The following is a 15,407-nucleotide window of genomic DNA, read 5'->3' on the forward strand; positions in this document are numbered from 1 at the left end:
AAAGTGATGTTTCTTAGCCACTTTAAAGCATACTGTGTCTCCAATCTAATTCCAGGACAGTTTCATAAAAAAAAAAAAAAAAAAGGAAATGTATGGATCTACTGGAACCTTATTTAAGCAAAGCCCTTAAGCACATTAAGTCTTAAAAACACTGAAATAAAAATGTGCTTAAGTGCTTTGCTGATTCAAGTCAAAATGATTATTACAGTAATTAGCATATGCTCATCTGTATCTTGAGAGTACATGCATTTAGTGGATATTGAATAAACTGATTTATAACATTTTCAGTGAGAAAAGGAAATTGAATACTGTAAAAAGAATCTCTCCCCATAAGGCAAAGTTACTAAAACCATTGGTATGTTTTTTCTACACATATCCCTGTACACATTTAATAATTGACAGAAAATTTGACCTGTGAAAGGATTTGAAAATTCTTTGTTTTGGGTTTTTTTTTAACTCACAATTTGTTGTAACAGTATTTAATAGAATAAATATCTCAAACAGAAAACAGGTTGGTTTTCAAATGCGTCTGTCCCATTTTTTTGCCTCCTGGTCTAAGCACCCACGCTTCACACTTCACTATCACTATATTTTGACCGTTGTGACTCTCGGTTCTTTCACAGTTTGCCTCCAGACTGGAACCCAGGATCACTGAGATCCCAAGTCTCATGTACACGTCACACATATAGACCTATAGAATGTGTGAGTTTCAGGTAGATCTTGATTCTTCATGGCTTGAAATCACTTTTTTCCATACTGGGAGCTTCCAAGACTCTCTTTAACCTATGAAACTGCCTGTTGTTATTACAAATTTGTAAACAGAAAAAAGACATGCCTTTTAATTGTAATTTTAAGATGTTCTAATTTTAATTCCTTTCAAATATTTCTCCCAAGTTTCTCACGTAACCTGATTGGTATTTTGACTTTGACAGTGACAACACAGGAGCATGAATCAGCCTTTTAGTTTTGTCTTCTTTTTTCATTTTCTCCCTGAGCATTCACAGATTAGGTAAACACCGCAAATTCTTTTACTGATGTAATGAACTGTTCCACTTATTTAGTTGGCAATATACAACACCAGAGTGACTGAATGACATTTGGGTTTGTTCTCACTAGCATACTTTTCTAAAGTCTCATATGTGTATTGCCTTGTCAAATTATGACTCTAGTGGCAAGTTAGGAGTTCAAGAACTTAAAATTCATTTACAAGCAGGCTATTTAAAATATGAATTATGAACTTGCCATTTAGTAGCTAACAGTATTTCCCTCCTTTCTTAGGCCTAATCCCTAATATATTAAACTGGCCAATATTTAAAAAAAAAAAAAAAAGTGAAAGTTCTGCCTAGTGTATTAGATAAAAAATTCCAAGCATATATATGTTTAAGGTGTTGCATTATAAAATTGTAAGATTCTCAGCAGGGTTTACGGACAGTATCAATTCACTTGGTGTATGTTAGTGTGCTTTATAAAGTAGGAAAAGACTACAATATTGTTTGAAATACGTTGAACTCTCAGTTTTGTACAATACATCATGCTTAGAAACTAGATTTATTTGCAAATGTATTGATTCAATTCATCTCAAGTAGGAAAAAAAAAAACACAATCAAGAAACAGTAATTGCAAAAAAAGACACAGTTATGTTATGTTATGTTATGTTATCATCTTGACAATTTTCCATAGTATATTTTCACACAGGTATGATTTTAGAATTAAATAACCATAACGCACAGTTACCTATAAACTAAATATACATTGTTTTCTTCTGCTGTGTCAGTAATATGTACTTCTCTTGAGTATGTATGGTCTTCTAGCTTTGTTCACATGTAGCTGCCGTTTCAGAATATAGGGATTTTTTCTTTTCATTATTTCCTTGTCTTGGCTTGAGTTCTCTAGATCAAAAACATCTTGCTGAAGTAACTGGAGGATACAAGAAGAGGCATAATGTTATCAGCTTTCTTTGGGAATGAAGATTATAATTGCTGGAAAGTCATACAAAACTTTATTTCAACATCTTTCACCATGAAAAATAGTTACAAAAATAGTTTCAAGATTTAAAAACAAAAAAAAACCTATTGGTTTTGACTAGAGGTAAAGCTGATGTGTCCTCCTTGGACCAAAACTCAAATTGACTGCAAAATTCCTGTTGATTTTCACTCTGTAATCAGTCATTTATGCTAAACACCTCCTAAAGCAGCCACTGATATTTTTATCTACAACATCCTACAGCTAAAAAATCAAAATGTGTAATAAACAAATAAGAAATGAAATACAGCACTAGACAGCCAAAATTATGTCAATCAAAATTTCTTATATAACTGTGTTTTTGAGTTTTACTTGGAATTTTTAAAATGTTTTGTTCAGATTCATTCTTGCTTTAGCTGTTAAGATTTCACTCATTCTCTTACCACATTCTTCAACGGTCAAGTACCATTCTACTGTCAAAAGGCACTGAACTGAAAACATTTTTATACTCACCTCAGTATTTCCCTAAGCAATCAAACTGTTATTCACTTAATTACTTATTAAATGAGTGCTCATGTAAATTCTATTGAAATTAATGGAATGCCTTCAACAAACTTTGGAGTCAATCCTGGATGAAGACCACAAGAACTTATTTCATTACATAAATTGTTTATTTCAAGTCTTCTTCAGTCCTTCTCCCTCTGGCTCTATTCCCTTTTCTTTCATTGTGTTTTACAAAGCTCTACACTGTATAAGCATGTTCCTAAGCTTAGAGAGGAATTTATTTCCAGTTTCACATGCAGTGCTGTTAGGAGTGATGATTCTCAACTGCAACTGCAAAGTAAGGAACTGCAGTTGAGAACTGCTATTGCATACAGTCAGTTCTACAGTAGCCCCTTTTCAACCATAAATGTACTGATGAAAGGAGATGTCAGGAAAGTCTGGTCCTCAAAGGTGTCACGGTCTTTTACATGGACCATCCCAGTAAATATGAAGGATTGACAGTAAGCCTGAAAGCTTGCAAGTACAGAGCTGTGATTCAGTAAAGGAGCAAGACTGAGTATAAATTTGTGATAGCTGAAGAAATTTGGTTTACTGTAAAGTGGGTAGTGACACTGATATATCTTTTTCACTACACTTTCAGCGTTAGTACGTAACAGCGCAAGTAAGTTGTGCCCCATGTGCCTCTGTGTAATCAATGTACTAAGATAAATATCACAAATGGACTACAAGCAATCACTACTTAAAAGCAGCAATCCTCATATAATCACAATGTCATTTCCAGGGCTGTCTTTATGTGTGGGGAACCAAAAAGCAAGAGTTCCCTTGCTACTGGTTTCCTAGCAATGGTAAGAAGCCCTAAGCACCTAGTAAAATCACTTGTATACATGGACATGCATTTGTGTTTGCCTTAGGGCCTTAAAAGGGTTTTCAGAAAATCTACCTACATTTAGTTGTGCTTTAATAAATCTGCAGTAACTTCACATCTGTTAAGCAGATACTAATTTTGTGTTGTGGCATAGAGCTCATTTTCATATGTTTGTTTGGTTCCTTGGAATGCCTATGAAGACTGGAGAAAGCATGTAGTTAAGAATGGTTCTCATTTATCTGTGGGTTGTTATATAAAAAACAGACACAGCTCATCAGAAAGTACATTAATTCACAACTCTTTCAATAAGAGGTACATTAGAGGTATGAGAGAATATAAAAAAGGGAAGGAAAGCTCAGACAATGTGATGAGGGTCAAACAGAGTCTGAGAGTTTAACAGCAGTCGAAACATGCATTTGTGACAGTTTTGTTTACCTCCCAGTGCTGAAAGGCTCTGCTGTGGCAAACTTTTTGGAGTTGATACACTGTCAGCATTGCTTCCAAGCTGAAGCCATCCAGACCAGCAGGAAACTGTCTTCCTGAAATGAGATCTTCTTCATCTACCTCTACTGTTTCTCCCACTTGGCTGTTTATGTTGTTGACAAGATTGCAGACATTTAGCAGAGTCATTTTCCAGTAAGGAAGTTTTGCTCTGTTAATCTGAAAATACAAATACCCACTGTTGCAATTTTTTTGTTTGTTTTTTTTAGTAATAATGTGTGTCATTAAAACATTTTGGTAAGAACAAGTTTGTGTGTAGTTTTCATCTGCTTAACTTTATATATTAATTAGAGAGTTCTGAAATTAGGACAACTCATTTATTAAACACACCAAGTCTGGTTCCCCAGAGCCTTACCCCCCAGATAAACTTCCACCAAACCAGAATGGTAGCATTTCATAGTCGTTCTGCACAGGTGCAAACAAAAACACAGATGGAAATTAATATAATATGAATCCACAGGTGTAAATCAGGACAATGAGTTAAACCTACTGGATAAATTCCCAGTACTGGAATCCAAGGTGGATGCCTGTGGTTAACTAGACACTCCTCCCGAGTTCAGAACAAATATCAGTCATTTCAAAGTTCCCTGAGAAAAGTAACAGTCCCTGCTTCAGGGCAAGTTGTCTGATGATGATGGGTCTGAATTATGGAATCTGTAAGCCCCAGGAGTTTTGGATGCTAGAGTCATGAGCCTGGAAGATGTGAATTGAATTTCTATGGGCTTAGACGAAGACGGGGCAAAGATGAAACAGAGCTATGCAAGCAATGTACTCCCAATCTGGTGACTGGACTGAAAAACTGAAACCAACTGTACTTATGTAGTCAAGAACGGACCTGTTCAGAGATCACTGTTACAGGAAGACAGAGAGAAATTTCACCTAGGTTTGTTTCAATATTGGTTTGCTTCAGAATCTTGCATTATTTAAGAGATATTTACCTTTTAAACTTCTACAAAATGTTGAGAAAAAACAATTTTTACTTTTCTACTGGCACCGTTCTTTCCAAGCAGTGGTGGTATAGGTCTTCTTTAGTTTTCATTATGAATTGAAAAAAGTGAAAAAACCTGACTCCTACCTCGATGACTGCTTTTCATGTCTTAGCTGCTTTCTTGGTTCTCCCACTATTAATTATTTCCTTCTATGAAAGAAATTGAATTGCAAAATTGTATTCCTTTTAGTGGTGAGTAAACTTTTCTTAAATTGGAACTGTTGCAATGTCCAACAAAAAGCCAAATAGCAAATTCCTATTTATTACTGGCAAAGGCTTCCTAATGATTACGTTTTACCTATGAACTGAAATGTAGTTGCCTTTTTTCTTGGATTTACAAAGTTAAATGTAAGTAGTACATTAGCACGGAATTTGCCTTTTACATAATGACAACACTAAGAGTTTGGATGCAGTGCTTATTTAGCTGAATCACTTAATCTGTTGTTTCTTTAAAGCATCTTCCTAACAAAAGAAAGAACATTGTATGCAAGATTTATGCACATTCACCACATTTTACTGATTTTTAAGGAAAAAACAAAGAAAATGGAGAGGAGTGAGGAAGAAATAAGAAAAGCCGGCATCACTGTTAGCATTAATTACAAAAATATCTGTTTTGTCCAATATATATCTGATATATGTTTGCCTTTCAAAATGAGAATAATTTATGCCATTAATACAACCGGCATGTGTTCTCAAGGTTCCTGACAAGGAGCAGAGGGGAAAAAAAAAAAGATTATTTTGTTTTGAGGTTAAGAAGAAAAAAAATCTCCAATCTTATTCAGAAGCTTTGTTTGCTTTGCACTCAGGTGTTGTCTCATCTAGGTGTCTTAATAAGTCTGTTGCATTATTTGAAAAGATGTGACAGGTTCGAAACAAAAAAGAATCTCTGCAGAATGTCTAATTTAATTAACACAAGTTAAACTAACAAAAGAGCAAGGGTTCTCTGTAATTCCCAAATCTTCTTTGATCTGTTCTAAAATATTCTGTGACAAATAATAATTTTTTTTCAGTGCACTTCCCTCTCATGAGTATATGAAAGAAACATGAGCAAATAATACAATAGCTAAATCGCAACGAATAATAAAATCTACAGGCAGTGCTACATGAGCAAGTGAGAGGTCGGATTTTTTTTTTTTTAAAGAAATAAAAAGAAATTCCAAGGCATGAGAACAGAAGAGAAAAGCAAAGGAAAGGAAAATTTGTTATGTCTCCTTGCATAATATATAGAAACTTTTTTATCTATAGTTACTACCATATTATAGCCTGATGTATGTCTATGTTTATAGGAACTTTCCTCTGTATATTAGTAAAATACCAGATGTCATTAGGTTAAATTTGTCTTAGTTGCTACTTATTAGGTTAGGGGAAAAAAATTTGCACTACTATGTGCAAGTATGTATTACCACAAAGTATTTTTTACTTGAGTACACCTGCTTCTGACTTACACTGTTGTCAGCTCACAGAATGACACTATAAAGCATTAAGCACTTCAGAGTAATTTTTTTTAAACTGAACATAAAGTTCTCCAGAGAAATCTTTGAGGCAGTTATCCTAAAGGAATATGTCAAGATACAGGTTAAAATGACCATAACCCAAATGTTCAGGTACTTTTCCAACATGTGTTTTATTTTCCAAAAAGGTCTGAGCAATTCCAACTACAGTTATTCAAGACACAAGAGATCAAAGAATCCATATCTGTCAAGATGGAAATGATTCTTTTAAGATTAACTTGAAAAATAGTTGGGAATGAGCTGAAGGAATGGAAGAGACTGCAATATGGATCAGAATCTTAAGATTATTATTGCTGAAGTAAATATGATATATGCATTTCCATTGTTGAAGCTATTTCTGAAATAAGATCCAGATATATCGTTTCCTACACCTTGAAATGAAATCTTGAAATGTCAGAAATTTAGATGACCTTGAGAATTGTCCCTTCTTTGCCAACAGACTTGTCTTACAAAAGATTAAAAAGAATTCCAAGCTATACATTACATAACTTTTCCTTCACATTTCCAGTTGAACAATAGCCCTGTTAGCTTAAGATACCACTTATATTACAAAGTATACTTCCCAAATACTACTTTTTTCCTTAAAAAAAAAACCAAAATCCATTATTTGCTCTTTATATTCTCGTCTTTAACTAGTTAAAGCAGATGAAAAACAAATTAACCAATTAAAGTTCAAGGTAATGTAGGATTGATATTGCTCTTTTTTGGACTGGTTGAATTTGGTTCAGAATGTAACCATAGAAATAATAAAAATACTCTATGCTTAGGTAGATATGGTATTGAGTTCTGTTACAGTAGAAGTTCTTCTTTGTCTTATACTAATGCCTGTACATAGAATGAATTTTTCTGTGATGACTGAGTCACAAAATCAGTAACTCCTAGGCAGCTGTAACCTCATCTGCCTTTGACAAGGAGGCTAAATTCTCTGGGCACATACAGTCAACATTAGCCATCCTCAGAGGGTCCAAGCCTTCAGAAAGTTAATGTGAACAGGAGTCCTAAAAGTGGAGTATATTTTAGTAATTCTTCAAGGAAACTTTTGGTAATAACATAATCTCAAATTCGTTTGAATTCAGGACATTCTCCACTCAAGAAGTGTTTTCAGTCAAGCATTTAGGATGCTGGGAATAGAGCTTCCCATTTGATACAAGACAAACAGGTAACTACATATTCTAACACTTTATATTATGCTGTCTTACATGGATCATTCAAATGTCTCTTTGAATTTTATCTTAAAGATAGATAAAGCACTTTAGAGACTTGTTTGATCTCTCTGTCTTTGAGATATAACAGTAAGGAAAGGTGATAAAGGGTATTGAATGTTTGAAGATAAGTTGCAATAAACATGGACATACTGCTTTAAAGATGGAGAATGATTCAGCATATAAATGATTTTAGAAAGCAGTTTGAAAAGGGACAGTAGATGCAGGACAGCAGTCTGTGAAGTCAAACGTATATAGTGACTCTTTCCATAACACTGACAGACTACTGAATGTTGTAAAAGGTGTGTACTTAAACCCTAGCTGTAGCCTTGATATTGTACTTCACAAGTTCTTACTTAGGAAGATTTTTTCTCAAATATTAGTAAAAGTGATAAACACTTTGCTGCATCTCATATGTAATTTTTTCCTTTTTTTGTTTTTCTTTTTTTCCCCTATCTTATGATATTTAAATTGGCTGGATTTTCTTTTCTGCTTATTATCAAGTCAGTGTCAGTTTATGCAATTTAACAGTAGTTGCCCTCAACTAGAACCAGATCTCAGGCACAATATAAAACACTTACTACGCATACGCATCTCAAACTTGTCTCTTACACCAGAACTATACTTTTGTCCTAATGAGGGTTAAAAGACAGCAGAATAGAGCAGGAAAAAAAACAAACAAACCAGAAATAATTTTTTCACATCAGTAATTAATATTAGTGGTGTGTCTCTTGAAGAAGCATTCATGCATATTTTGTAGTGATCCCTGCGTGCCTTACTTCGATGTCAAGAGAAAATATATATTGAACTAATGAATTTTAGATGTGATTTAAGGCAGTATAATGTAGAAATAAAACAATGTCTCCACCATGCATCTATTGCTTCTGTCAACTTCAGCTGTCACTTCACTTACGGTATATACCACAGTATATACATGGTATATACCAGATGGTATATACCATACACCATATTCAGTAGCAAACTACATGATACAAAATAATATACGAGAGTATTATGCCAAACATTATTACATTATCAACTGATGCACTGTATTTGTGCACTTTTAGTTACCTGAGATTGTACTCTGTGCTGAGGGAGGAAAAGCTGCAAGTGAGAGCTAGGTTCACAGTTCCACTAGTGAGTAGCAGAAATACCAATAGCTGCAGGGTTCCCTCCCAGGGCATACTATGCTTTGCCACACAGAGAAAGAGCTATTTTGGTCAGCTTCTTACGTTTAAATTTGTCTCATGAAAAGAATATCTATTAAATCTTTCTATAGCTAAGAGAAGCAAGTGGTAAACAGGTTTATTTGGCATCTAAGTTGAATTACTATGCCAATAAAAAACATGGAAATCTAAGAACTGCCAGACCAAATTAAAAGAATGTATTCACTGTCCTCATTTCTTATTCTAGTCTATTCAAAGGATTCTGTGAAAAAGCTTACACATAAGCAAATATGGTAAATATAGAAGTTTTTCAGGTAGGTTTTGTCCTTAATCTTCAAATAGTCATTGCCTCATGAAACTCATTTAGGGGGGAAATTTTTGATTTTTCATTTTATTTTCCATTGAATTTAAGCACCACTTGAATTTCATTAGAGCAAAGAATTAGAAAACTTGTTTAAGGGTTTATTCTTTAATGTATTGCTGAAGAAATATTAGATGTAAATATTTCTTACATCAGTCATGGAAAATTGTATTGAGGAAGTGTTTGTCTATCAGCCTGTTCAATACATATGTACAACACTTGCTGCTTCACCTTGCTAATATATGAACTGAAGTTTTCTCTATTTCTATTAAAGAGTATGTACATCACCCACAGTCTGGCAACTTGTCAAGGAAATTTCATTTATCAGCTTAGTATTTTCACAGTCATGCCCCCACGTTCCCCTACTAACATCATGATTGAATTCCTAAACCAAAGTAAGCATATGTATTAACAGTTTTTACTTTATGACAGTCTTAATTTTATATGCATAAAACTTCTACACAAAAATGGCACTTACAGATTTGACTCAAGGTTAATTTAGTTTTCATCAGGCATAATCTTATTGGAAACACATTTCCTAGCATAAATTTACATCTCTGTACACAACACAGTTTTGACACTTTAATGAAAGTACCAGTGTTACAACTGAAAAGCACTTTTAGTGTGTCACATCAACACCTTTAAATTTCCTTTGAACTGGAGAAAATCTTGCACCAAAGTAATGTCTAGCACTGAACTTTTTGGTCTAGACTATGGGTTATTACTTTGTGCAAAGACTTCAGGGTTTGTAATGAAAATTCATTTGTTCCCTACCTGTCAGCTAAAAGAGGAAAAATAATTACCTTTGATGTGTACATATTGGTCAATAAATCTGCTTCTAAGGCTTTCATTTCCTCTTCTGAATCTGGGAATAAACCAGAAACATATGTTTATTTTTTCATCGTAAATCATGGACATTTCAATTCAACATATAGAGTTTAGATATATCAATGAATTTTGAAAAAATACCAAACAAACAATTTACTTAAAAATACAGTGAAGTGATCTGGAGAGACTCTAGAAATGAGCCTTCAGGTAACAGTAACATTATGTCACAATGCATACTTGCTACCTTTTAACATGAATGATCAAGCTTATTGAAGTGAATAAAATGATTCACTAATTCCAGTTCACTAGTAAACTGGCCCCCTACTCTGCAGCCCTTTCAGTAAACAAAACTGCTGCAATACTCTATTGAAAATTAATGTGAATTTCATAATCATAATTTATCACCTCTGCTTACTTTGGATGAAGATTTTGGTTTTTCATTTTCAAAGAATACTTATTTAAGTAGCACCTAAGTATTTAGATGAACAGCAGTTCTGATTACTTGTTGAGACTTAGTCATGATTATTCTTGGAATATTTTTACTAACATGAGGGAACTGAGCTTGACCAATTTGTGATACAAGCCAAAAGAAAATGTTCCAAAGTGTTTCTTTACTAATTTAATTGACCAATGATAGCTCAGCAGATTTGCAAGATCTGTTACTTCGTGATTAGGGTAAAAAATTGCTGTTGAAAGAGGAAACAGTCCCAAACTTTTCTGCTTCGTGCTGTAGAAAATCACAAGAAAGATTTATTGCCTTGAAAATGTAGCAGCAATCACAGCTCAAAGATGAGATACTGAAATCAGATAAGTCTTCAGGTGAAAGAGTTTCACATGGCTTTTAGCTTTCTGGAATGCTAAAGTTCAAAAGCAGTACAAAGCCAAACAATATGCTTACTTCTATGTAAAACCAAACTAATCAAAAATCTATTTTGTATTCATGTAAGTCATGTATTATTTTCATTAAAATGCACAATGCTGTCGGCATGTATTACTCAACCACAGAACCTGTGGACAGATTCTGTTTGTGCCTTCATTTCAGGGATCATCACTGTGTGGTGTCATTTCCTTTCACAGAATATGAATCACAGATTCACAGTATCTTAAGGGTTGGAAGGGACCTCGAAAAATCATCTAAGTCCAACCCCCCTGCCAGAGCAGGATCACCTAGAGTAGAACACACAGTAAGGGAACTTTTATACAAATATGTACTAATCTGTCACAGATTTCTGCTAGCAAGGGAAGATGACCGTTATAATGCTCTTAAAAATTGATCATGTTCATTCTTAGTAACAAGATCTCACCACCATCATCCCTGTGTTTCTACTTTGGATAATTCTTCTACATTATCAATGGTTATTTATCTTCTAATTTCAAGCCTAATTTCTTTGTAATTGTAAATTTATTAGTGGCTTGTATATAACTTTCTTGACTATAAATGATACCCTTCTGCTTTCAGTAGTTACGCAATTAGTGTATTTTTTGACAGTGATCATGGTACTTCCCAGCTTCAATTTTTCGAGTGTGCTTACATCATGACTAGAAGACAAATCCAAGGTCATTGTGCCTTTGGGACAGAAACCATTCTCCTTGAAATCCCATAAATACTGCACTGAGAGGCTATGATATTAGACTCTCATCCATTGTCTTCTTTTGTAATAGCTCCAGCTCATCAGACTGGCCCTCTCTCTGTGTCTGATGGGATCTCAAGACAGCATAGCACAGTACAGTTTAGATTGGAAGCTTTAGTGCTTTTTGATCTTAATGCTTACCACTTTAGAAAGTAGTGCCCTTAAACTTTATAATTTTTTTCTTTTACAGGTCAGAAACTTCACTATCTCGTTAAGAAAAAAATTAGGTCAAATAATATGGCCAAGTATTTTACCTCCTCAGACATTTGCAATAGCTGTGCTTCCATTAAAGGAGCTTTTAGTAGGAACTTCTATTATTTTTTAAGTTATTGTGTTTTGTACTTTTGCACACATTTTTGTTTCTATTAGCCAGATCATCAAAAATGTCCATGTGTTATGCTGATCTTTCTCTGTAGCAATGCTTCCATTCACATTTGCCTTGTTATACCAGCATACTACATTAATTAATTCTTACTTTTTACTTTAAAGTTGTTATTGACAATTTTATATAAGATAGGTTTGTAGATTGGTACTACAGCAAGTCACTAGCAAGTGTACCTCCAATCTAATGCCTTTCAGCCCTTTCACAACTATTGGTTGCCAGTGTTACCTAATCTCCGAACTGGTTTCATAGACTGATGGAATGGTAGGGGTTGGAAGGGACCCCCAGAGATCATCTAGTCCAACCCCTCCCTTCAGAAGCAGGTCCACCTAGATCAGGTCACAAAGCAATGCATTCAGGTAGGTTTTGAAGACCTCCAGAGGAGGAGACTCCACAACCTCCCTGGGCAGCCTGACCCAGGGCTTCCTCATCCTCACAGTGAAATAGTTTTTCCTTACATTTAAACGGAACTTTTTGTGTTCCAGCTTCTTCCCATTACCCCTTGTCCGGTCACTAGATACAATAGAACAAAGTGATACCCCAACCTCCTGAAATCCACCATTTAGATATTTCTAAATATAAATGAGAACCCCCCTTCTATTGAGGCTCGAAAACAGCTTCAACATCATTGAGGCTGGAAGATAGCTGCAGATAGGTAGATATTAAGAAACATTTTGATTGAGAAAATAAGTTTGGAGGACATCATTTAGGAGGCTGATCAAGATCCCTCAAGTGAAGAATAAAGCAATGCTTGAAGGAGGAGAATGGACACATCAGGTTATTCAAGAGTGAAAGAGATAGACGAGGAGTAAAAGCATTATAAAAGCAGACTTATGGAGAACAATGCATAAAAAGTCTAGTCAAATATTGTTCAAATCAGAGGTAAATTCATCAATTTTGATGACCTCTTGATTCACTTCTTATTGACAAGAAACATAGCTTCTATTAATATATTCACATTCTACAGGAACAGTTACATTTGATAGGTACATATTTTCCCCGAGGGCAAACATTTTCAGAAGAAAATTAAAATGCATTATCATTTTCTTCATGATATAACTGTCTGTATTAGTTAAACTTATCTGACTGGAAGCCACACAAGCTTCTCCAGGGTATTTTTCACTGAAATGCAACATCATGTTTTTAAGCAAATAAACCACCATGCCAATTACACATACAATTTTGTTTCTGGGTTTTTTTGATGAGGCTATTTTAATTTCCATTGATTTTTTTTTTTTATTTTAGTGGGTTTTCATTCAGGCTTTATAAATGGTTAAATTTGAAACTGCTTCCCCAAAAACACTAGTCAAGTATTTGTTTAAAAATCTTGAAATGGAGGGAAAATAAGAACTATTAAGCTTTGTCACTAAGATCACCAATATACAGGGTGATTATGTTTAAACTGTGATAAAATGCAGGTATTATATGCATTACGTTTTTCTTCTGCAAGAGAGTACAAACCGTAAACTTTCATCTAAAGTGAGAATTGGGAATTCTGAGTCCTCCTGAAGCTGAAAAATGAAGGTACTTGTAAATCTACTTTTTAAGTTTTGTGGAGTTAAAGTAATTTGCAAGTTAGTTATGATCAGATTTTGAAGCCTTTCATGTCTGTGTGTGTACACACCTGTTAAATCAACACTATATCTACTTTTGGTAATAAACTTAGGACATAAGCAACACACTCTTGTCTGTGTCATTTTTCCAAAGGAGCAGGCAATGTATTTTAATATACAGTCTTTTTTTTTTAGGTTTCTAGAGTAACTGCTCTTGTAAATATGCACTTCCATTAACCTTCCTATTGTGTGATCTGCATCTGTTTCAGCATTTTCTGTCATAATTTCAGATCAGCCACTAGCACTTTTTCCCCAGAATACTAAAATTATATTTCTGTCCCTAAAAAGTTACTAAAGCACATGTATATTCATGTTGATCCAGACTATGCCAGCTATTCATACGAATTGCAGAAATTACAACTTCTATGACAGATTGGAAATACATGGTATTCAATAAATCACAGATGAGGCAGCATAACAGAGCAGATGGTCTACACGGATGTATACTTCCAATGACCAGTCTATGCTAACTACCATGGTACGGATGCTGTCAGAAGGAATGGTTTCTATGAAGGGAGAAAGTTACGGGAGCGCTGCAAAAAACGATGCTGACCGGAGCCCGTTATCTGGGCCAGCTCCTTGGCGTCTACTCGGTCCAGCTGAGGCAGCTTAAGTCGCGAAACGACTTCATCTCTTTTCCGCAGGTCCCTCGCATGGCTGCGGGGGCGGCCGGGTGCTGGCCGGCCAGGGGCTTACCTGAGCAGAGACTGCCGGACGCCAGGGCCAGCAGCACCACGCACACCAGCTGGGCTCTCATCCTTGCTGCGCCTCCCTCTAGAAAGTAAAGTCCATAAATCCTGGGGAGAGATGGAAAGAGAGAGAGAGAGAGAGAGACAGATAGAGAGAGAGCCCCTCCGCTCCACTCCGCGCCGCTCCCTCCGCAAGCACGCTGGCGGGCGGCTGCAAGCACCAGACGGGGGACCTGGACCCTTCCCCAACTATATAAGCCACGGAGTGATGTCACGGCCGTGCCGCCATCGCCTCCCAATGCAGCTCCCTCCCTCCTACCCCCCCGCCCCCACACCCGCTGCCCCCTCCCCGCCGCTCCGCGCCAGCCAGCGCTGACGCCACTCGCCGCCTGACGCACGCGGAGCCCCGTGGGGCGCGCAGGGCAGCCCCTCACCTGCCGGGCTTTTCCCGAAAGGGAACTAGCCTCTCATCTGGAAAAGCCCCGAAACAAATCCTTTTTTATTATTATTACTGTTTAAAAGATAAAAAAGACAGTGCGGAGTTGCTCAGCCCGCCTGTGCCCGCGGTGCGCTGGGTCAGGTGCGGGAAACTGGCGCGCTGCAGCCCGAGCTTCGCGCGTAGCGGTTCAGCGTCGGATGCGCTTTGTCTGTCAAGGGATTCAGCTTTCCCTGCAGAGAGGGGAAAAGCGGGGAGAGAACTGTACACTGGCCACGGGCTAGGGTGTAATACTGGAGTGTTAAATTGCGGGGAGACAGGGGATGTGTTACATCAAACAGCGGGGGACAAGGGAGTGTGTGACATCAGGCAGAGGTATTTAAACAGCGAGGACAATGTGTGTGACATCGGGCAGGGGCAGGAGTGTTGCATCAGGCATGGGTGGCAGGAATTTTATTTTTAAATCTGTGTGAGAGGTGGAGAAAGATAGCGAGGAAATAACTTGATAAGACATTTTTCAGATAATGGGTAGGTCATTTGAAACGAGATTTTTCATGGATACGCAAAAATACCTGATAGTCAGCACGGCAACACTTCCTACTACTTCTGGAGAGTGCTTGCTATAAGCCAGCATAGTTTCAAGAGAGCGCTCCTACGAGGCATTTCTCTTGCGATGTGCTTTTCTCGGTTGATTTTTTACAATAGATTGTCTTTCCTCAACGATTACCAAAGAACAAGCTCCGGGAACACCATCCAGAGGCTCAAGAC

The 15,407-nt window shown here is 36.3% G+C and overlaps 1 protein-coding gene across 1 annotated transcript; it reads right to left on the reverse strand.

The window, feature by feature from the left end:
- Positions 1–1,684: 1,684 nt before the first annotated feature.
- Positions 1,685–14,343, reverse strand: NTS (neurotensin). Its single transcript, XM_010195618.2, has 4 exons — positions 14,211–14,343; positions 9,864–9,925; positions 3,767–3,991; positions 1,685–1,917 (listed from the first exon to the last, which is right to left on the reverse strand). The coding sequence occupies exons 1-4, from the start codon at positions 14,269–14,271 to the stop codon at positions 1,771–1,773; spliced, it is 495 nt and encodes a 164-aa protein (XP_010193920.1). The 5' UTR covers positions 14,272–14,343; the 3' UTR covers positions 1,685–1,770.
- Positions 14,344–15,407: the final 1,064 nt, after the last annotated feature.

The sequence above is a fragment of the Colius striatus genome, chromosome 1 (assembly GCF_028858725.1).
Source record: "Colius striatus isolate bColStr4 chromosome 1, bColStr4.1.hap1, whole genome shotgun sequence".
In the NCBI taxonomy this organism is placed as follows: domain Eukaryota; kingdom Metazoa; phylum Chordata; class Aves; order Coliiformes; family Coliidae; genus Colius; species Colius striatus.